Source organism: Sciurus carolinensis, chromosome 4, assembly GCF_902686445.1.
Source record: "Sciurus carolinensis chromosome 4, mSciCar1.2, whole genome shotgun sequence".
In the NCBI taxonomy this organism is placed as follows: Eukaryota; Metazoa; Chordata; class Mammalia; order Rodentia; family Sciuridae; genus Sciurus; species Sciurus carolinensis.
Window position 1 is genome coordinate 99,733,286 of NC_062216.1, and position 23,820 is coordinate 99,757,105.

The 23,820-nt window shown below is 35.2% G+C and overlaps 1 protein-coding gene across 1 annotated transcript in view; it reads right to left on the reverse strand.

Annotated features, from left to right (window-relative positions):
• Positions 1-21,846: 21,846 nt before the first annotated feature.
• Positions 21,847-23,820, reverse strand: part of Cpne8 (copine 8) — a 194,091-nt gene continuing 192,117 nt past the window's right edge. The window contains exon 21 of the mRNA XM_047550827.1: positions 21,847-23,548. Coding sequence (XP_047406783.1) covers positions 23,360-23,548 — 189 coding nt within the window. The 3' untranslated portion in view covers positions 21,847-23,359. The remainder of the gene's footprint in view (positions 23,549-23,820) is intronic.

A 23,820-nucleotide genomic window follows, 5' to 3' on the forward strand; every position in this document is an offset into this window, starting at 1 on the left:
AAGCCAATCTCAAAAAAACCAAAGGACAAATGACATCACTAATAAGTGGATGATGACACATAATGGGGGGTGGGAGGGGTTAGTGTTAGGATTAGAGTTAGGGTTACGGAGGGGGGCAAGAATGGAGGAAGGAAGGACTGTATAGAGGGAAAAGAGGGGTGGGAAAAATAACAGAATGAATCAAACAAGATTACCCTATGTAAATTTATGATTACACAAATGGTATGCCTTTACTCCATGTACAAACAGAGAAACAACATGTATCCCATTTGTTTACAATAAAAAAAGAAAAAGAAAGATGCAAATCAGCAAAGGGAGGAACTATTCTAAAGGAATGTCAAATAAAGGAGAAACCAAGTTGTGTCAGAAAAAAAAATTAGCCAAATGACCGGGAATACAAATCATATCTCAATAATAACCATGAATATTAATGGCTTGAACTCATCAATCAAAAGACGTAGACTGGCAGATTGGATTAAAAAGAAAGATCCAACAATTTGTTGCCTGCAAGAGACTCACCTCATAGAAAGAGATACCCATAGACTAAAGGTGAAAGGATGGGGAAAAACATACCATGCACATGGACTCAGCAAAAAGACTGGAGTATCCATCCTCATTTCAGATAATGTGGACTTCAAGCCAATGTTAGTCAGAAGGGATAAAGAAGGACATTTCATACTGCTTAAGTGAACCATAAATCAGCAAGACATACCAATCATAAATATCTATGCCCCAAACACTGGCTCATCCATTTATGTCAAACAAATCCTTCTCAATTTCAGAAACCAAATAGACCATAACACAATAATACTAGGTGATTTTAACACGCCTCTCTCACCACTGGACAGATATTCAAAACAAAAATTGAACAAAGAAACCATAGATCTCAATAACACAATCAATAATTTAGACTTAACAGACATTTAGAGAATATATCATCCAACAAAGAGCAAATGCACATTCTTCTCAGCACCACATGGATCCTTCTCTGAAATAGACCATATATTATGCCACAAAGCTAATGTTAGCAAATACACGAAGATAGAGACACTACCTTGTATTCTATCAGATCATAATGGTTTGAAATTAGAAATAAATGAAAGAGTAAAAAACAGAAACTACTCCAACACCTGGAGATTAAACAATATGCTATTATATGATGAATGGATAACAGAAGCCATCAGGAAGGAAACTAAAAAATTCTTAGAGATAAATGAGAACAAAGAAACATCATATCAAAATGTCTGGGAAACTATGAAAGCAGTACTTAGAGGAAAATTTATTTCATGAAGCGCATTCAATAAAAGAAGAAAAAAATCAACAAATCAACAACCTAACACTACAGTTCAAAGCCCTAGAAAAAGAAGAACACCAACATCAAAAGTAGTAGAAGGCAGGATATAGTTAAAATCAGAGCTGAAATCAACGAAATTGAAACAAAAGAAACAATCGAAAAAATTGTCAAAATAAATAGTTGGTTCTTTGAAAAAATAAACAAAGTTGATAAACCCTTGGCCACACTAACAAAGAGAAGAAGAGAGAAAACCCAAATCACTAAAATTCAGAATGAAAAAGGAAATATCACAAGAGACACGAGTGAAATACAAAACATAATTAGAAGCCATTTTGAAAATCTCTACTCCAACAAAATAGAAAATTTCGAAGATATCAACAGGTTTCTAGAGACATATGAATTACCTAAACTGAACAAGGAGGACATACACAATTTAAATAGACCAATTTCAAGTAATGAAATATAAGAAATCATCAAAAGCCTACCAACAAAGAAAAGTCCAGGACCAGATGGGTTCTCAGCCGAGTTCTACAAAACCTTTAAAGAAGAGCTCATTCCAATACTTTCAAAGTATTCCATAAAATAGACGAGGAGGGAACCCTCCCAAACTCATTCTATGAAGCCAATATTACCCTGATACCTAAACCAGACAGAGACACATCGAGGAAGGAAAATTTCAGACCAATATCCTTAATGAACATCGATGCAAAAATTCTGAACAAAATTTTAGCAAATCATATACAAAAACATATTAAAAGATGGTGCACCATGATTATGTGGGTTTTATCCCAGGGATGCAAGGTTAGTTTAACATCAGGAAATCAATAAATGTCATTCACCATATCAATAGACTTAAAGTCAAGAATCACATGATTATTTCAATAGATGTAGAAAAAGCATTTGACAAAATATAGCACCCCTTCATGCTCAAAACAGTAGAAAAATTGGGGCAGTGGTAACATTCCTTAACATTGTGAAGGCTATCTATGCTAAGCCCATGGCTAATATCTTTCTAAATGGCGAAAAACTGAAAGCATTCCCCCTAAAAACTGGAACAAGGCAGGGATGCCCCCTTTCACCTCTTCTATTCAACATTGTCCTTGAAACTCTAGCCAGAGCAATTAGACAGACCAAAGAAATTAAAGGAATATGAATAGGAAAAGAAGAACTCGAACTATCCCTATTTGCTTATGATATGATTATATATTTAGAGGAACCAGGAAATTCCATCAGAAAACTTTTAGAAATCGTAAGTGAATTCAGTAAAGTAGCAGGATATAAGATCAATGCTCATAAATCTAATGCATTTTTATACATAAGTGATGAATCTTTGGAAAGAAAAATTAGGAAAACTACCCCATTCACAACAGCTTCAAAAAAAAAATAAAATACTTGGAAATCAATCTCACAAAAGAGGTGAAAGATCTCTACAATGAGAACTACAGAACACTAAAGAAAGAAATTAAAGAAAACCTTAGAAGATGGAAAGATCTCCCATGTTCTTGGATAGGCAGAATTAATATTGTCAAAATGGCCATATTACCAAAAGTGCTATACAGATTCAATGCAATTCCAATTAAAATCCCAATGATGTCCCTTACAGAAATAAAGCAGGCATTCATGAAATTCATCTGGAAGAATAAAAAACCCAGAATAACTAAAGCAATCCTTCGCAGGAAGAATGAAGCTGGGGGTATTGCAATACCAGAACTTCAACTATACTACAAAGCAATAGTAACAAAAAGGGCATGGTATGGGCACCAAAATAGAGAGGTAGAATATGGTACAGAACAGAGGACATGGACACAAACCCAAATAAATACAATTTTCTCATACTAGACAAAGGTGCCAAAAATATGCAATGGAGAAAAGATAGCCTCTTCAACAAATGGTGCTTGGAAAATGGAAATCCATATGCAATAGAATGAAACTGAACCCATATCTCTCACTGTGCACAAAACTCAACTCAAAATGGATTAAGGACCTCAGAATCGGACCAGAGACCCTGCAGATTACAGAAGGAAAAGTAGGTCCAGATCTTCAACATGTTGGCTTAGGATCAGACTTCCTCAACAGGACTCCCATAGCACAAGAAATAAAAGCAAGAATCAATAACTGGGATAGATTCAAACTAAAAAACTTTCTCTCAGCAAAGGAAACTATCAGCAATGCAAAGAAAGAGCCTAGAGAGTGGGAGAAAATCTTTGCCAATCACACTTCAGATAGAGCACTAATCTCCAGAATCCATAAAGAACTCAAAAAACTTTATACCAAAAATACAAATAACCCAATCAACAAATGGTTTAAGGAAATGAACAGACACTTCACAGAAGATCTACAAAAAATCAACAGACATATGAAAAAGTGTTCAACATCTCAAGTAATAAGAAAATGCAAATCAATACCACCATAAGATTCCATCTCACCCCAATTAGAATGGCGATTATCAAGAATACAAGCATCAACAGGTGTTGGCGAGGATGTAGGGAAAACGGTACACTCATACATTGCTGGTGGGGCTGCAAATTAGTGCAGCCACTCTGGAAAGCAGTGTGGAGATTCCTTAGAAAACTTGGAATGGAACCACCATTTGACCCAGCTATCCCACTCCTTGGCCTATACCCAAAGGACTTAAATCAGCATATTACAGAGATACAGCCACATCAATGTTCATAGCTGCTCAATTCACAATAGCCAGATTGTGGAACCAACCTAGATGTCCTTCAATTGATGAAAGGATAAAGAAACTGTGGTATATATATATATATATATATATATATATATATATATATACACACACACACACACACACACACACACATACACACACAATGGAATATTACTCAGCCATAAAGAATAATAAAATTATGGCATTTGAAGGCAAATGAATGAAATTGGAGAATATCATGCTAAGTGAGATAAGCCAATCTTTAAAACCAAAGGACGAATGATCTTGCTGGTCAGTGGATGATGACACATGGTTGGGAATGGGAAGGAAGTAAGAATGGAGGAACTTTGTGGAGGGAAAAGAGGGGTGGAATGGGTGGGGGTTAGGAAAAAATAACAGAATGAATCAAACACTATTATCCTATGTAAAAGTATGATTACACAAATGGTATGACTTTACTTCATGTACAAACAGAGAAACAGTATGTATCCCATTTGTGTACAATAAAAATTAATTTAAAAAAACAAAAGAAACAATAAAAAAATCAAATAAACTATAGAACTAAATAATATAATCAATTATTTGAACTTAACAGGCATATATAGAACTTTTCATTCATCAATGAGAGAATATATTTTCTTCTCAGCAGCACATGGATCCTTCTCTATAATAGACCATATCTATGCCACAAAGAAACTCTTAGCAAATTAAAAAAATAGAGATACTACCCTGAATTCTATCAGATAATAATGGAATCAAATTAGAAATCAACAATAAAATAAAAATTAGAAGCTACTCCAACACCTGGAGACTAAATTATATGTTATTGAATGATGAATGGATAGCAGAATAAATCAGAGATGAAATTAAAAAATACTTAGAGGTAAATGTGAACACTGATACAACATATCAAAATCTCTGTGATACTGTGAAGGCAGTGCTGAGAGGAAAGTTCACTGCATTGAGCTAATTAGTTAAAAGAATAGAAAGTCAATGATAAAAATGAACATTACATCTCAAAGCCCTAGAAAAAGAAGAACAAATCAACACCAAAAGCAGTAAAAGACAGGAAATAATTAAAATCAGAACTGAAATCAATGAAATTGAAACAAAAGAAATAATTTTAAAAATTGGCAAAATGAAAAGTTTATTCTTAAAATAATAAATAAAATTGATAAACCCTTAGCCACACTAATGAAGAGAGGAAACTCAAATTACTACAATTCACAATGAAAAAGACAGTATGACAGAAAATACTGAAATACAGAAGATAATAAGAAACTATTTTAAAAATTTGTACTCCAAGAAAATAGAAAATATTGAAGACATGGACAAATTTCTAGAGATATATGACCTACCCAACTGAATCAGGAGGACATTACCCAATTTAAACAGATCAATTTCAAGAAATGAAATAGAAGACTCCATCAAAAGTCTACCCACTAGGAAAAGTCCAGGACCAGACAGATTCTTGGCAAATTTCTACAAGATCTTTAAAGAAGAACTAATACCAAAACTCCTCAAAGTAGTCCATGAAATAGAAAAGGAGGGAACCCTTCCTAACTCATTCTATTAGTGCAGTATCATCCTGATACCAAAACCAAATAAAGACACATCAAGGGAAAGAAAACTTCAGACCATAGATGTAAAACTTCTTAATAAAATTCTAGCAAATCACACACAAAAATATATTTAAAAGATAAATCAAGTGAAAGAAAACTTCAGAACATAGATGTAAAAATTCTTAATAAAATTCTGGCAAATCACATACAAAAACATATTTAAAAGATAATGCACCATGATCAAGTGGGGTTCATTCCAGGGATGAAAATCTGGTTCAACATATGGAAATCAATAAATATAATTCATGACATCAATAGACTTAAAGATAAGAATCATATGATCATCTCAGTAGATGCAGAAAAACCCTTTGACAAAATACAGCACCCCTTCATGTTCAAAACACTAGAAAAACTAAGGACTGTAGGAAACATACCTCAACATTGTAAAAGCTATCTACGCTAAACACAAGGCCAACATCATTCTAAATGGAGAAATAGTGAAAGCATTCCCTCTGAAAACTGGAAAAAGAGAAGGATGCCATCTATCACCACTTCTATTCAACATAATCCCAGAAACTCTAGCCAGAGCAATTAGACAGACAAAAGAAATCAAAGGGATACAAATAGGAAAGGAAGAACTCGAACTATCACTATTTGTCAATGATATGATTCTATATTTAGAAGATGCAAAAAACTCCACCAGAAAACTTTTAGAACTCATAAATGAATTCAGTAAAGTAGCAGAATATAAGATCAATGCTTATAAATCTAATGCATTTTTATACATAAGTGATGAATCCTCAGAAAGAGAAGTTAGGAAAACTACCCCATTCACAATAGCCTCTAAAATAATAAAATGCTTGGGAATCAATCTAACAAAAGAGGTGAAAGACCTCTACATTGAAAACTTCAGAACACTAAAGAAAGAAATTGAAGAAGACCTTAGAAGATGGAAAGATTGCCCATATTCTTGGATAGGCAAAATGAGTAATGTCAAAATGGCCATACTACCAAAAGTATGATACATATTTAATTCAATTCCTATTAAAATCCCAATGATATTATTCTTCATAGGAATAGAAAAAACAACCATGAAATTCATTTGGAGAAATAAGAGACCCAGAATAACCAAAACAATCCTTAGCAAAAAAAGTGAAGCAGGAGGCATCACAATACCAGATTTTAAACTATATTTCAGAGCCATAGTAACAAAAAAGACATGGTATTGGCACCAAAAAAAACCCCACATAGACCAATGGTACAAAAAAGAAGACACAGAGACATACCCACATATATGGTTATCTCATACTAGGCAAAGGCACCAAAAAACATACAATGGAGAAAAGAGAGCCTTTTCAACATATGGTGCTCAGAAAACTGGAAATCCATATGTAACAAAATGAAATTAAACCCATCACTGACCCTGTACAAAATTCAACTCAAAGTAGATCAAAGACTTAGGCACTAGAACAGAGACCCTGTATCTAATAGAGAGAAAAAGTAAGCCCAAATCTTCATCATGTCGGCTTAGGAAGTGACTTCCTTAACAAGATTCCTAAAGCACAAGTAGTAAAATCAAGAATCAATTAATGGGATGAATTCAGACTAAAAAGCTTCTTCTCAGCAAAGAAACACTCAATTACGTGACGAGAGAACCTACAGAGTAGGAGAAAACATTTTCCACATGCACATCAGATAGATCACTAATCTCTAGAATTTAAAAGATCTTAAAAAAATTTACACAAGAAAACAAATAATTCAATCAATAAATGGGTTAAGGAACTGAACAGACACTTCACAGAAGAAATACAATCAATCAACAAATATATGAAAAAATTTTCAACATCTCTAGTAATTAAAGAAATGCAAATCAAAACTAAGATTTCATCTCACTCTGGTCAGAATGCCAATTATCAAGAATACAAGCAACAATAAATGTTGACAAGAATGTGGGGGAAAATGTACACTAATACATTGCTGGTGGGACTGCAAATTGGTACAACCATTATGGAAAGCAGTATGGAGATTCCTCAGAAAACCTGGAGTGGAACCATCATTTGAACCAGCTCCTCGGTTTATATCCAAAGGACTTAAAATCAGCATACTACAGTGACACAGCCACATCAATGTTTATAGCAGCTCAATTCATAATAGCCAAACTATGGAATCAACCTAGATGTCCTTTAACAGATGAATGGATAAAAGAAACTGTAGTGGATATACACAATGGAATATTACTCTACCTTAAAGAATAATGAAATTATGGCATTTATCAGTAAATGGATGGAGCTGGAGAATATCATGCTAAGCAAAATAAGGCAATCCCAAAAAACCAAAGGTTGAATGTTTTCCGTGATATGCAGATGCTATTCACAGTAGGTGGGGGCTAGAGAAAACAGGGGTACATTGGATTAAGTAGAGGGAAGTGAGGAAGGGTTGGGAGTAGGGAATAGGAAGGATTCAAGAATGAATTGGACATTATTACCCTATATACATACATGATTGCATGACTAGGGTGATTCTACATCATATACACCAGAAGAATGAGAAGTTATACTCCATTTATCTATGATGTATCCAAATGCATTCTACTGTCATGCATTACTAATTAGAACAAATTTTTTAAAAATCTAAAAAAAAATCGATTGCTAAAAACTTTGTATGACATGTCCAAAGGTCACCCAGGTTAGCTGTTAAATATGTTCAGTAAAAGAAAACTTGTAAATCCCAGGTCAAGATACTCATGTTTTTTTTCAAAAAAAAAAATGGATAGGAGGAATTTTTTAATAACTTTTTGAGATAACTATGACTATTCATCATTGACACTATAGTAAAATGACTAAAGTGTTAATTTAAAGGTTCTTTGCTATATGGAACTTGAAACACTATCACTGAATAGTTCATATTCTACCATGTTAAAATCCATTTGTCTATCTTGCTCATAGAATGGATCTCACACTAATATATGAGATCTTTAAAAAGCAGTGCATTGTCTTCTCTAATTACATACATCTTTTCAGTATTTACGTACTTGAGGGCAAATGATCAAAAAGTCACATTTGCAAATATTATTGCAGATGCCTCAGAAAAAGAAATAAGTAATGAAAAGAAGGAAGGGTTAGAGTGGTGTAGACAAGTTCTTAGAAATTCTTTCTCTTCAGAGCTTATATTCTTTCACTGTTAAAATTTTTTATATTGATTCAAAATATGGTTTCTTATCACATTTACAGATAACCCTGCTTTTTCCATTTGTAATTATGTAAAATAAATCAATGCATAGTATTTATGCATTTGTTTTTTTTTTCTTATATTTGATGCAGTTTAAATTATTGAAGATTGAATCTTCAAACTGGAGTGAATACATTTTCATGTTTTAAGAAGATGTCTCCTTGAAAATTAAAATATGTTGGAAATAGTAACCAAAGTATGACATTATAAAACAAAGAGCTTACAAGGATTTACTGTTCATTAACCTGATAGGTGATTCATATTTCTGCCAAAGAAATGAGGGGGAAAACTCTTCGGCGAAAGCTGAGCAGAGGTAAACTTAACCACTGGGTGTTGGCTGGTGGCTGGTGGGCTAATATCTTCATCCTGTGGTTTATTTTAACCAGAGAATGGAAGAAAAATTAGCCACTGAAAGCAGTTTGAGACTTTTGGAGCTGTTTTCTTTATCCTAATGATACTGTGTACCAAAACAATATCTTTCTATGGGTTCGCTACTCTACATTGAGATTGTAGAAATGATTTCCTTCCTATGACAGGAAAAAGAAAAAGTCTCTGATTCTGTTTGCATTTCTGATTATTTCACAAAAAGATGAGCACACTGTGAATTGAGTTTATGCTTTTCCTAGAAAAGGTCGTAGAATTAGTACTCAAAATTTTCTTTGTAATTAAATTACATACACATGGTTCTAGACTATTCCTATAGTTTTTACTCAATGGACATTTGACTCTATTTAGACTATGGGTATTGAGTACTGAATTGTACCAGACCCTGTGTAGGCTGTAGATAATCAACACAAAAAATGCAGTCCCTGTCCCTAGGAAGCTCACAGTACAGAGAGAAAAACAGTCAGATAAGTGGGGAAATACTGTTGCAAGCCCATCTGTGAAAATAGGAATACTAAGCACCAGACTCTATAGGAGCATGACCATGAGGCACCTGTGCTGGTCTTGGAGGATCAGGGGAAGGTCCTCAAGGAAATAATATCTGAAGTGACACCTGTAGAAGGAGGGGAGTGAACTAGAGGAAGGAGAGTGAAGGATGTGCATGAGCCTACAAATAAAATACAGCACGACCCTGTGAGTGATAGCAAGTAGTTTTGTATGGCTGAAGCACTTGTTGTGAAGTTGGGAGAGATAAGATAATAAGGCTAGAAAAATGAACTAAAGTGAGATCTTGACATGTTCCACACTTGACTGTAAGTCAAGAAGAAAGAAAAGCAAAAATGAATTCCCATTCATATTCTCTGATTTCAGATTACACTGTGCCTGTGATAACCTCAGTTTCCCATCCTGTATTTGAACATCACAAAGTACTATGAAATTCAAAAAACACGAATGAATGACTGTGAACATTGATCCTACTCTTTTCAAATAGGTAGATCCCAGTTTTCTGACCTCTTAATCTTATTACCTCTTCTAACAGCACTCAGGTAAAGATCAGCTCTTTCTTATCCAGTAAATATCAATTTAATCACCATAAAAGAGCATATTATATTTGCTTAGTAGATTTTTAGTAGGTTAGGGAATATTGACAGGTTAATAATATTAGGAGCTTTCATTTCTAATTAGAATTGAGAAACTTGTGACACACCAATACTTCCACATGCAAGAAAAGTTAGAAAAAGACACAGGAAGAGTGGGAGGAGGAAGAGAACACATAATTCATGAGGAGGACCAAGAAAAAGAAAAATATGTTGGAAGACAAGTGTGCCAATCTGGTAGGGGTTTTTATCCTAGGATACATAAGGGACATCACAGTGAGTGACAAGGAAAGGGTTCAGGGAAAAATGATGCTACCACTGAGAACTGAAGAGAGTTCAAGGTCTTGAAGAAGATGAATGTACATGTACCCAAGTTCAACATTCTGCTTTTGTTTTTCCTTTTATGTGATGCACCTGCTGATTTTTGGTTTGGGGATGAGGTTAAAAGGATGAGAGTATGTTCTAAGAAAGGGAGAAGCCAAACAAGATGTAAGCATTCTCAGGGATCCAAGGAAGTACCATTTAAAAGTGTGACGTTGAGAACCTGAGAACAGCCTACCATCTTATTTGAAAAACTTGCAAAGCAAAGTGTTCCGGGAGCAAATGTGAAGCAGAGGTGCAATTGGTAACAAACAAGCATTTTAAACAGCTTAGTCACTAGTTGGGTCACTCATTATGATCCATTCGTCTACCTATTGGTAGTGAGAATGCTCTGTGGAGAAACAAACATTTTATATTTTTTTCAGACATTTTTCTGGCATTAAATAAAAATTATTGAGCAAACTAAAAAACAGAACAAGAGACTAAATAAAAAATATAAATATATCCATCAACATCACATACATTGAAATTATCAAACTTTAGAATGACTGTGATTATATGCTTAAAAATAGAAACTATCATGAAAAATGTCACTGTAGAACTGAAATTTATAAAATCTAACAAAATGAAAATTCTAGAATAAAAATATAATAATTGAAATTGAGACTATAATAGAGGTTTAAAAGAATACTGGATTCTAGAAATGATTAAATAAAAAATGTATCAGTAGAAAATATCCAACTGAAGCACATAGAGAAAAACAAATGGAATACTTAAAAAGTGTGTAATGATTTATAGGGTAGGTAATTGATATCCTAGAAGGGGAGAAAAAGGAAATGGTAAAGAAACAAATTTAAGAAGGATAATGAGTGAGAAATTTTATGATTGATCAAAATAGCAACCCACAACTTCAAGAATATTTCCAAATAAAAATAAATACAAGGAAAACAACACCCAAGCACATCACTGTAAAATTGTTGAAGAACAAAGACAAATGAACACTTTTTGTGGGAATAGAAAAGCATTTTACCCTCAAAGATAAACTACATATTCCAAATAATAATGAAAGCAAGAAGAAAAGTGAACGACACCTTAAGCATATGGACCAAAAAACAAAAGTCAATTTAAATTTTCTGCACAGAGAAAATATCTTTTAAAATTCTTTTAAAACTGAATGCAAGATAAAAGACATGTCCACAAAAATAAAGATTAATTCTTTCATCAGGAGATTCTTTATAAAATATAAATAAGCAGATTTTTTTACACAAAAGGAAAATTATCCCAACAGAAACACTAAAATGCAAGAAGGAATGAAAAATGATGGAAAAGGTAGACATGTGGGCAAATAAAAATTATTAACTGTAAAAAATCGTCATTATGTGTTGTGGAGTTTAACATATGTGTAGAGTTAACATACATTTCAAGAACATCACTCTAGTTCAGAGTTAAAATAGTGTATCAGCATTGTATTACCTGAGATGTGGGATATGTATTAATTTCTTTAGACTCTACTATGTCAAGGATATGTATTATGAGCTCAACTAACACTAAAACAATAGCAAAATAATATATAACTAAAAGGCTAATAGGTTGGTAATTTTCTCATGATATTAAAAAAATGATTAATCAAAAACAAGTCAAGTAAGGAGAAAAATCAGAACATGAGTAAAATGAATTTTAAAAACTATTAAGATAGTTAATATTAAGCTAATTCTATTAGTAATCATCAACTCTTATTGGACAAAATACTCAAAATTTAATTCTCAGTCTGGGTATATCTAAAGATTGTAAATTTAGCAGGTAAAACCACAGGTCACTCAGTTAAATTTGAATTTCAGATAAACAATGAATAGTGTTTTAATCCTAAGATACTGCTTATCTGAAATTCCAATTTGAACAAGATGTATTGGAATACATGTACCTGGAAAACATAGATACACCCTTATCACATGAAGTTATCCATCATGCTGGAGAATCATACTTTTAGCAGAAAGTCTCCCGAATAAGCTCAGAATCATACAGGTTAACACAACCCCAGCACTAGCCCAGGTAGGGCTTCCTGCTAAAATTTCAAAAGCTGATCTTGGAGAGGCAGAGTATGAACCTCATTAAAAGCTGCTACCGAAAGACAAACCTTAAATACAGGGTAAGAAACACTGAAAGTAAAGAATGGTAAAAATACACAAATGAGAATACCAGCAAAAGGTGCCTTGCTTAGCCATGCTAATTTTGGATCAATAAACTTTAAGGCAAAAGATGCATTCTTATGTGGGTATATAACTAATTGTAGTGGAGGCATATTTGTGTTAACAGTCATGGACAATATTAGTTATAAAGTTATCTTCATAGAATACCAAACCTGAGAAAGCCTAATATACATCCAAAGAGAAAAAACATTGTGATATATTAATACAATGTAATAGCATATATAATTGAGTAAAAATTACACAAGAGTATTGGATAAATATCACTACCAAATACCAAATGAAAGAAGTGAGACAGGAATGAATAAGAATTCCATTTAAATACAATTAGGCAAAAAAAAAAAATCTGCACTGATAAAGTTAAGGCTGTGATGAATTGGAGGACAGGTTTGTGTTTATGGTGTGGTAAGAAGAGGGTTGAGGTGCTGGCAATGTTACATTTCTAATCTGTGTGGTGATTACATGTGCTGGTGTCTGTAAAAAATCATCACGCAAAGTGCTTATGAGTTCTGTACTTTTACATATACTACACTCTAATTAAAACTTCCCACAAAATAAAGGAAGGAGAGGCTAATTTACATGGAGGCACCTAAGCAGAGCCCTAGAAGATGCAAGAGCATGGAAAGACTGGTATATGGAATGCTTGGGGTATGAAAGGAAAGGATGTCTTCATAGGCCTGCCTGCGCTTTGGTGGGAAGAAGAGGTAGGATACAAGGTTGAAATGCGGAGCATGCCAGCTCCATGTGGGTCTTGAAGGTCCTTGTTTCATGTGCCTCTGATGACCCAACCTGTTCCCTCAGCCTCACTTCTATTTCAGCCATAGCTGTCTTCGTGAAGGCTGCAACTCACCTTATAGAGACAATATCTTACCTCGATTGTGCACTGCATGTATTTAACTTTTCACACTGGAAAATCTCAAATGCCAAAGACACTGAAGAAGGTTATTTCTCAAACATGCAGAGGTGGCCCAGAAGTATAGGCATCACTAACCCCAAGAGAAAGGAGCTTACATATAAATACTTCTCCTCGCACCGCAGGTGAACAATTCTGAGAAGCATTCTCTATGATCCTCATGACAGAGGGCAAAAAGAAGGCTTGTTACCTTCAGTGGTAATCTTAATAATAACATACCCTTATAATAGCTTCCCTTGTTTCCTCCCTTTCCCAAGTCCCTCACTCCCACTTCAGAGGATTGCCTCCTTAACCAGCTATATTCACCCAGTGTCTTAGATTCTGCTTTAGGGGAGAATATAAACTAAGAATTCTGAATTCTATGCTGCAAGGCAGGGGAACCCATCAAGGGTAGATGCACAGAGTCATGTTAGAGAGTAACATTGCAGGCAAGGAACTCATAGGGAAACTGTTGGGGTCTTAGAAAGACTGGATAAATCACCCCTTTTTTTCAGAAACAGTGAAAACACGGACAAAGTAGTGCAGATGAAAGAAAAAGCATTGCCTTTATTGTTGACAAAGGTCACAGTGGAGAACGTGACTCATCTTTGAGGCAGGTGAGCCTCCTGTTAATATTCTTCAGTCAGACACCGACTTCTGACTGCTTGAAGGCAGTAAGACCACCCCACTGTAAACATGTCCTGACCCTAGAAAAGCAGAGCAGAATACCTACATACAGACTAGGAAAGAGGGATTGATTTCTAGTAATCAAGGGAGTACAGGAAAGCTGTGTTAAAAAAAAGCCTTTTATTTGAACCTTAGCACCTTAGTAGTTTTGACAGGTGTAGACAGGAGATTACAAGTGAGATAGTTCTTCTAAATGATTAAATGCCAAACCAAAGTCATTACTACACTGATGGCTATAGGAAATAGATCTTTTAATGTAAGATACTGGTAGGATTTTGAGTAGGTATTCATTCCTTCTCAGAAAGTTAAATGGAATTCAGTCTTATCAACCTAGTGGGCAGAATTCTGAGTTAAAATGTCAACATGTAATAATTACAGTCCTCCTTCCCTACAGTCAAATTTATATTTTTTAAATCCCTCTCCCTTGTTGCTAAGCAGAGAATTCAAGAATACATTAAAATCATAAATATTAGCACAGTAGGATTTGAAAATCAACCTGTCCTATTATGAATGCTCTTGCAAAGTTTTAACCTTCATAATTCTTGTCCACATTCTGAAGAGGCCATCAATACCTCCTCTAGGATAGAAAATCAACACCAGGAAATGTGGCAAATGCATGTAGAACATTGTCATTTCTTTTGTACCCTGTGCCCTTATAAACTGTGTTCACATATTCTATTATGTACACATATATGCAGGAGTGAAGACTTGTGTCACACCCCACACATACACATGCACACACACAATGCACTTAGATACACATACAGAGAAAATGGCCACATTTCTGGTACCTAAAAAAAAATAAGTTCTTGCCACTTCTCAAGTTTAAGGGAGAACGTGAAACAATATGAGGCTTAATAAAATCTTGTATATTATTTATCATATTTTGGTTTGCATTGGGGTTAACATGCTTGGCAAAGGAAATTTTGTAATGGATGTTATACACAATCTTGGCATTTTGTGAATGCTTTCTCCTCCGTCTATCCTGAGTCCGGACCAAGAGGCTATCAGATTATGTTAAAGCTTCATTAATCTCTTCTCTCCTGCTGCTTGCCTGCCTTTTGACCATTTCACTGCTAATTAGCCCTGAAAGCAAGGGAAAGAGAGACTTTTGATCTCTAGTCACTCCATTTCACAGTTCTGGTTTAGAAGGGAGGATAAAAAAGAATGAGAAAAGTGAAGTTTGGTACTGCTTTATTCTACAGATCTTATTCTGGACACACTGAAATGCAGGCTTGCCCTAAGATACTAGTTGCTATTGTAACCTTCTTAGTAAACAGTCTTTTGATTCAATTGGCTTTCATGATTCCACTAATGACCTAGCTAGAGCTGGGCCTTGTTATGTGTTAGGAAGAGATGAGTAAATGACTTGCCTGCTTCATTCTGTCATGGAGTTTGTGGAGGAAACTGTAATTATAGACAGCACACAGGTAATTGCAGAGCTGATGCAAGAGGATAGGGCAAGGTGATGTGGGTGTGCAAAGCAAGGAGATTTGGGCCAGTCTCTCAGGGCAAGTCTCTATGAGGGAATGGTGTTAAAGAGGGGGCATGAAGAGTAACAGTTTTCAAAGTAAAAGTGTTGGATGAGCATTTGGAGCAGGCAGAGATCACTCAATCCATCTAATGATATTAACTGATGAGAAATATTTGTTTTAAGTGACCTTGGTATTAGTTTAGGGCAAATCCCTGAGTGTCAAGAAATACCTCTCAGCATTCTGAAGATTACTAGGAAATGGGAGTCCAGAGGCTCTCTTCATGTGTGCAGGCACAGTGTCACATACAAAGAGGGTCAAAGACCTTCACAGCACAATGGCATTTCAGTTTTTTCTCCTTTGCGTTCTGTGTCTTCTGTGTTCTCAGATGAAAAGAATACTGACAATACATGACTTAGAGTAATGGCCAAGCTAATAACCTGCCTTTTGATTTTTCAATTGCACAATCCCTTTCTATTTATTTATTTATTTATTTTTTTGCGGTGCTGGGGATTGAACCCATGGCCTTGTGCTTGCGAGGCAAGCACTCTACCAACTGAGCTATCTCCCCAGCCCAGAAGAGTCTTTGATAGCTCAAGTTCGTTCAGTAACTTCCTCCCATCTGAATCTTAAACAGGCAAGCTTCTGGGTGAGCTTCAATTAAAGCATTTTCTGATTTTGAAAGAATAGCAGGATAGTGCTTTGAGGACCCTTGAAAATATCACAAATTAAAGGAATGATAAAAAAATCAGGTTTGGGCATTTACATAATATTTTTCCAAAAGCAGACTGGTAAGATGGAAATTCAAGTCCTTTGGCTACCATTGTATGGCATGTGGATGAATCAGACTCTTGATGAACCTTCTAGGAATTTTGTAAACAGTCCATAGAAGATGTCAAACATGTATATAATTCTTTGGATTTATATTTCAAATCACTGATTTAAAACTACTAAATATCCTAAAAAATTGAGAATTAAAGACACCTATGATTATTAATCTTTCAGGACAGCCATTTGATGACCTAAGTCAGGTACAAACTGACAGAATTGATTTTTATTGTTGTTGTTAGGTCCATATAATATCCAGACTTGAAAGTAGGTTATTGGACACCAAGGGGTTTCTAGTGATTATTGCTATTGTCTCAGGCTACCACCACTTTCTTGTAAATCTGGTCTAGAACTGTGTCATGTGCCAAATTGTCCAGTCTCTAAATTATGGAATATGCCTTTGCTACTGTTGCAAAAGATAGTGAAATAATTTTTATTAAATTCAGGTAGATTCAGATTCAAATCATTTTTAAAGTTTTTAAAGATTTTTTTTTCATGACTCTTGTCAAGACTATTTTGTGAGAATTTTAAGAGTTATCAAGGTGATTGTCCTTTGTAAAAATGGCTGAATCAGTCTTATGACCTTTTAATTTACTTATTTCATAGAGTGAAGGTCTGTGAAAGGTAACTATTTTTAATCCAACCCTAAGCATATTTCTTCCTTCACCCTTCCTCCTAATTTGTAAGGTCAATGATACTCACTCCTTTCACTGATAGCAAATCCTGTCTGTATGGAATCAGCTTATCTAAATGCATTACAAATGCCTAGCAGGCCTGTTTCATGGAAATTAAATAAGTGAATAACTTTATGATGAGAAATCATGAGGTCATGGCCACAGTTGCTTTAAAAATAAATGAGCAAATCTTCACATCAGTTTGCTTTTGCTTTGTTCATGGTAAAAACTCTGTGGTCATCTTCCTGTCAGATTTTGAGAGTCAGAGCCTCTCCAAGGTCCAGGAAGTAGAAGCAAGGTCAACTGCTGGGTTGCGGGTGGGATGATGGAGTATGAGGTAAGAAACAGCCCTGCCTTAGAGGTCTGAAGAAGCTTCCTCAGAAACTGTTCAGGAGTTCGAGACAGGAATTAGAACTATTTTGTCTTTGCAGTCTTCCTCATACAAATGTTATGTGTGGAGACTTTGGTGTATCATTCTAGTATGCTATGTTTAACAGCATACTATTTCCACATAGCAAAATGATTGCTGGGGTCACATAAATTAAAAAAAAAAAATTTGTCCCTGGCATCTGCCATATTCTATTGGATGTCTCTGGCTCTTTGCAGTACCAAATCCGTGGATATTTGTCACCGCCTGCAGCAACAATTTGCGCGGGTCTTTATGCGTGGTGGACTGGAAATGAACTACTTTTACTATCTTTCTTTAGTGGGCTACTTTCTCGCTTATTTGCTTGTTCCCTGGGTTATAGAGGAAGAAAGAATTTTCTTAGGGAAAGAGAGAGAGAGAGACTTTGCATAAGAAAGAATCTTTGAGGGGAGAGAGACTGAGAGAAACATAGAGAAGGAAAGGCGTCTACGCTTATCAGAGATCTATTTCTTCTTAGGCTTCTGCAGCTTCTTCTTAAAGGTGCATCCTGCATCCTGTGAACTAAAGGTGCGTGCTAGGAGTATTGCTAAAAGTGCGCTGCTTCTCTCTGCTTGCCGCTGCCCCTACTCACTGCTTGCCGCTTTTCTCTGCTTGCTGCTGCTCCTTACTGTCGCACTCCACCTTCCGCCTACGGCCCGCTTATATCACCTCCAGGAGGCGGAGAGTAGGGCCACGCCTCTTATGCAAAGATTAGGCAAGAAGCTAGATGTCCCAGCAGGCACGATTAGGAGTGTTCAAGAACATATGCGCATGCATTGTGTGTGTGGACGATAAATCACCTGAGTGTGCTTATGTCAATTAACCTCCTCACTGCCGATGTGATCAGGTGCCGTTCTGGCGCCATCCGCATGGCACAGTCCCCAACAATTGGACAAGTTTATACTTCTATCATGTGCCTCCTCATTCTACATTATGAAACTTGAAATCTGGGATGTAAGCATTGCTAGGACAATCATCTGTTAAGATTATAAACAGCTCAGACAATAACTCATAAGGGAAAATTTGTGTTTGTTGATGCTGTAATTTCCGCTCTTACATTTTCAAAGGATGCCCTTGCAAGCATTTGTATGCTAATGATGTTCCAAATCTTCCTCCACAACAGATACATTTTTTTAGAAAATATTCTTGGTGCAAAGAATTATGTCAGTAATTTATAAGATGTGCTTATTAATGCTTAAAAGTTCCACCTCTTTTATCTCAGTGCCTCCTTGTATTTTGAGGAATGTGAAACTTTGTCATTGTTAAATAATGTTCAGGTAGCAGGAGTGCAAATGAAATGTTTGGTGGAGAAAAAGTGGGGTGAGGAGTACAAAAGTGGTGAGGAAGAAGTAAAGTCTTCCAGAATTGTACTTATTCTAAAGAAGAAAAAGCCTGAATACTTTTGCTTATATATGTCAATGTCACATGGGTCACTTAATGATAGATTCAAGAACCCATATTTTCTGTAAAGGGTGGGGTATTTAAAGAGGTTTATTTAGTTCACAATTTTGGAGGTCCAAGAACATGGCATGAACATCTGCTTGGTTTTAATGAGGACCTTCTTTGCTGCATTACATGCCAGATAGTAACATACCTCTTGTCTTTAGAAATCTCAACCTCAGGTATTTTGTTATAGCAATGGAAAACAGACTAATAAATAATATAAGTAGAGAAAAATCAAAGGGAAAGTCTATTGTAAACACAGATTGAGAAATTATTTCTGCATGCTTTTTTTTTTTTTTTTTTTTTTTTTTTTTTTGTGGTGCTGGGGATCAAACCTAGGGCCTTGTGCTTGTAAGGCAAGCTCTCTACTGACTGAGCTATCTCCCCAACCTGAGAAATTTTCTCTGTAATGCAGAGTTTCACTACATTTTTGGATCAAGACATACATAACAGTGAGAATATGTATAAGATATCCTGAGGTTAGCTAATGAGAATGCTGGAGGTTAGAACCACAAATACCCCAGCTGTTTTTTGATTAGGAAAATTATCTGATTTGTGCTAATGACAGAAATTATTCTTTGAGTTTTTAAGTGTCTTGCCATTCTGTGTCGTATATAAGTAATGCAAAGGCATACAATAATTAAAACACACCCAATCTAAAAAGTAAAGGTATACTCTTTAGTAAATAATCTTTGGCAGCCATGGTCCTAAAATATAACCTCATCCTGTTGAGAGAAATCTATGTCCTAAGGTGATGATAGGTCACAATAAGGTTAAACAAATGATAAGAGACCATGGTTCTGAACTCCTACAGTAGGCCCCAATAGACCAGACCAAACCAAAATGGAGTCACTCTTGCTAAATGCCCTATACCCAATCCAAAACTTCAAAGAGTTAGGTAATCTCAAAACAGAGAAGTTGTTTTCCGAAAATAGGAGATTCCAGACAGCATAATAAGGAAGTTCCCTTTGCTTTAACCCTTACAAAAAAGTAACTTGGTGTAAAAAAATCTATTTTTTCCTGATGTTCTGTTTCCTTATCCCCACCTTACAAAACCCACTGTTCTGCTACTACTCAGAACTCTCAATTCTCATTCTGTCATAGACTGGAGGCTGCCCTGATTCATGAATTGCAAAAAAAAAAAAAAAAAAAAAAGTCAATTATATGTACAACCAAATTTGTTACAATTTCATCTTTGACAGTAATAAAACCAAGTGCAAGAGTCCAGCTAATTATCTGTACTAAGTTTATGTAAAACAAAATAGTCTCTATTCCAGGCCTGCTCCCAGTGCCCTTCCTTCCCTGACACCAACATTTAGAGTCATATCCACCTCTTTCTCTCTGTGCCACATGTAGGAAGAGAGGCCTTTGAAAGTAGGCATCTGAGTCATCTGATATTCTTTAATTGCAGCAGTTACATACCCTAGTTACATATTAAACTGGGAAACTTAAAATTTACCTATATCCAGGTGCCATTAAGTCATATTCTCTTCAGATGATGAAAAAAAATGCCCCATAAAAGGTATGTAGTTTATAAATAATGAGGTAATGAAAATGCTGAGGCACTGTAAAGATGAATTCATAGAGGGGGCTGATTACTGTTAGTTGAAGTTTAGAACACAGTTAAGAGGAGTAGGGGCTTAAGCTGGAAGATGCAAAGGATATTTTAAGTGGACATGAGGAGAGGGCCCAAAAAAAGGAGTGTGAACATTATGACTGGGATTTCAGATTGACCCAGATCAGCTGGGGAAAAGTGATCAGAGCCCTGGACACTTTTAATACTCATTTGAGAAGCAATGGGAATTGGTACAAGTGGGCAAAATCAGATGATGGAGATGATACAAGACCAAGAATGCATTGTGGAGACACAATAGTAATTTGAGGCTTTCATCAGAGGAAAGAATGGACTTAGACAAAAGAGAATACTGAAAGGCTTGGGGATTCCCAAGGACACCCATTCCAAGTCTGGAATTTGTTTCCGTAGTACAATGGAAGCCTTGGATCTATCACTTTTCTCTCAATAGATACCTATCTTGTTGCTCATTATCTAATGTCTAAATTTCCCTGATACCTACTTTGTAGGTGCAGTAAGTACCTGAAATGCATTTGAGTTTATGCAATGTGTTCCTGGGATTTTTTACTGCATAGCACCTAACACCAACTCAAATACTTAAGTGATTATAATAAATATTTTCACAATAGCCACGAGCTCTTCTCTGGTTAGTCTCACATAAATCACTTAATCCTTTCAGTCTTAGTTTCTTCATTTGTCCAATGAAGGGACAATACTAGACATTTTTTAATTTTACATACAAAAGTAGCATCACATGTTTCTGATTATTCTTCTCAGCCACACATAGGATAAAATTTGTAACTGAAATTGCTCCTTTCCTGGCCATCTATTTCCACTAGGTCTGTGTACACTATTATTTAGACGAGAACATGTATATTATTTTTTTTTCTGGTAAGTCCAAAGAAAAGTAACTGATGTTTGACAAGAAGAAAATATTGATCATATTTATTTTTTGTTGTTGTTTTTTGAAAGGATGAATGAAGGTAAATTTTTTAAAAATCTGCAGGTTAATAAATTAGACTGGCATAAATATTTGAGAGGAGTAGAGGAAAGCATCAGACTCCATGTCACTCATACATGAAATGTACAGAGCAAATAGTTATCCTTTTGAAGATTTTAATACATACTTAAAAATGGACAATTTAGTATTACAGTTATGTATTCTGTTAGATATGTGGATGTATGTTTTTTTTTTTTAATTTTTCAGTAAAATAGTTTCATGCTTATAAAAGTCACCCTAGGTCAAGTTGGAACAAAGAGAACCACGTACAGTAGAAATAAACCTGGTAGTAAATAGGGTATACATAAGGAAAAAATATTATAAAGCAGTTACATTATTGACACAAAAAAATAAATAAAAACACTTCTCTATTTTTTGAAGGCAATTCACAATCATTTCCAGGAATTCTGTGAGAATTTAAGGCCATTTGTTCTAAAGAAATGCTTTAATTTAGACACAACTTCACAAAACTTTAATTCTTGTAAAAACTGTACATGCAAAAACTTTACAATTAATTGTGGACAGGCAGGTCAGTATATAGGAGTAGTTTATTTCACAAATGTGTTGTGCACTAAGTCACAGAGTTGTATATATTGAACTGGGAATTTCACAAAAGACTCCAGCCTGTGCACCCTGTGTGGCAAAGTGGAATGGTGAGAACAAGGAATCCCAATCAAGAGAGCCAGTATCCCTTTGAATTAAAATATCTAGACAAGATATAATGGAATAAAAAGTTTAAAACATCTGCTACATGGTTCATAGTTAAATAGTCTTGGTTTTTAGTCATTCTAAACAGCATTACAATATAAGGATGCTAATTTTTACACAACGTATTTTCTGTGCATTTACAGTTCACAATGTTTGACTTTTTATTACTTCTACTTAGCATTACAAAATATAAACTGACTGCTGTCTAAGTTTAGAACCCAAACTCCATGAAAAATGTGTGTTCATATAGGATACACATCTGCTAATCCTAAACTCCCATACTTGGCAAACATTGTAGGAAAATTAATTACTAAGCAGATGTGACTGCTTAAGACAATTCAGTTTCTGAGAGACACAAAAGGATCTTCTTTCCCTATTTGCTAATGTATTTGTCCAGAGAGTCATTCAAAGAGATATTGCTCTTGTGATTATAACTATTGCAATTTAGAAGACAAAGGATTCAATATTCAAAACTCTTATTCTTAAGAACAGTTATAAAAGTATTGAAATTTAAAAGTAGTAACATGTAAACATTGATACAGAGAGACTGCTCTCCTATACATATAGCAGTCGAGGACAATATTTGAGTTAAAAACATAGTTTGTGCTTTTCCCAACAATACATTGGAAATTAGCTGTTCAGTCAAAAAAAAAAAAAAATTAAAGATTCAGAGAAGACATCCGTACTTTGCTTCAAGCATTTAAACAAATTTTCTGTTGCTCATGCAACAACCATATTTACAGTTTTGGTTTAGGAAGATAATTAATTTTGGATCCAAGAAAGCACATTAACTAGTACTGCTGAAAACAAACTGAGAGAAGTATCTCATTCCCTGGTTCATCATGGAGCACCAGGCACAAAGCATTGACTCAGCAGCTCTGACTGATGTGAAAGTAACACAAGCATCTGGGGGCACAGTCATATCTGTGTCTGCAACACGTGTGTGGGCGGGGTGTACGGGGGAGGTGCAGGTGATGGCTTGATTCCTCGGGCCCTCATATAGGAGAGAAACTGCTCGGGGATCTCAGCCAGGACATCTTTGGCCAGTCTAGCCATGCTCAGTATGTGGTTTCCACTCCTGTCAATGTAATCCCTGAATGGCACAAACTAAAACAGAGGCAAAAGAAAGTTATTTCACAGGATTTCACAATCTCTATCACAGACAAAAATCAGCATGCAAAAAACATTTGATGGGAGGAGAATCAGGGAAGCCCAGAATAACTAGGAGATGAATGACAATAGCACATTTAAAAATATTTGATATACTATAACCAACTATATTAGTAAATAAACCCTTTGAAATATACTTTATCTAAAAAGGGATATAATTCCTTTTTTTTTTTCCTGCAAAACTTATGCCACTTGATCCTGATACACCA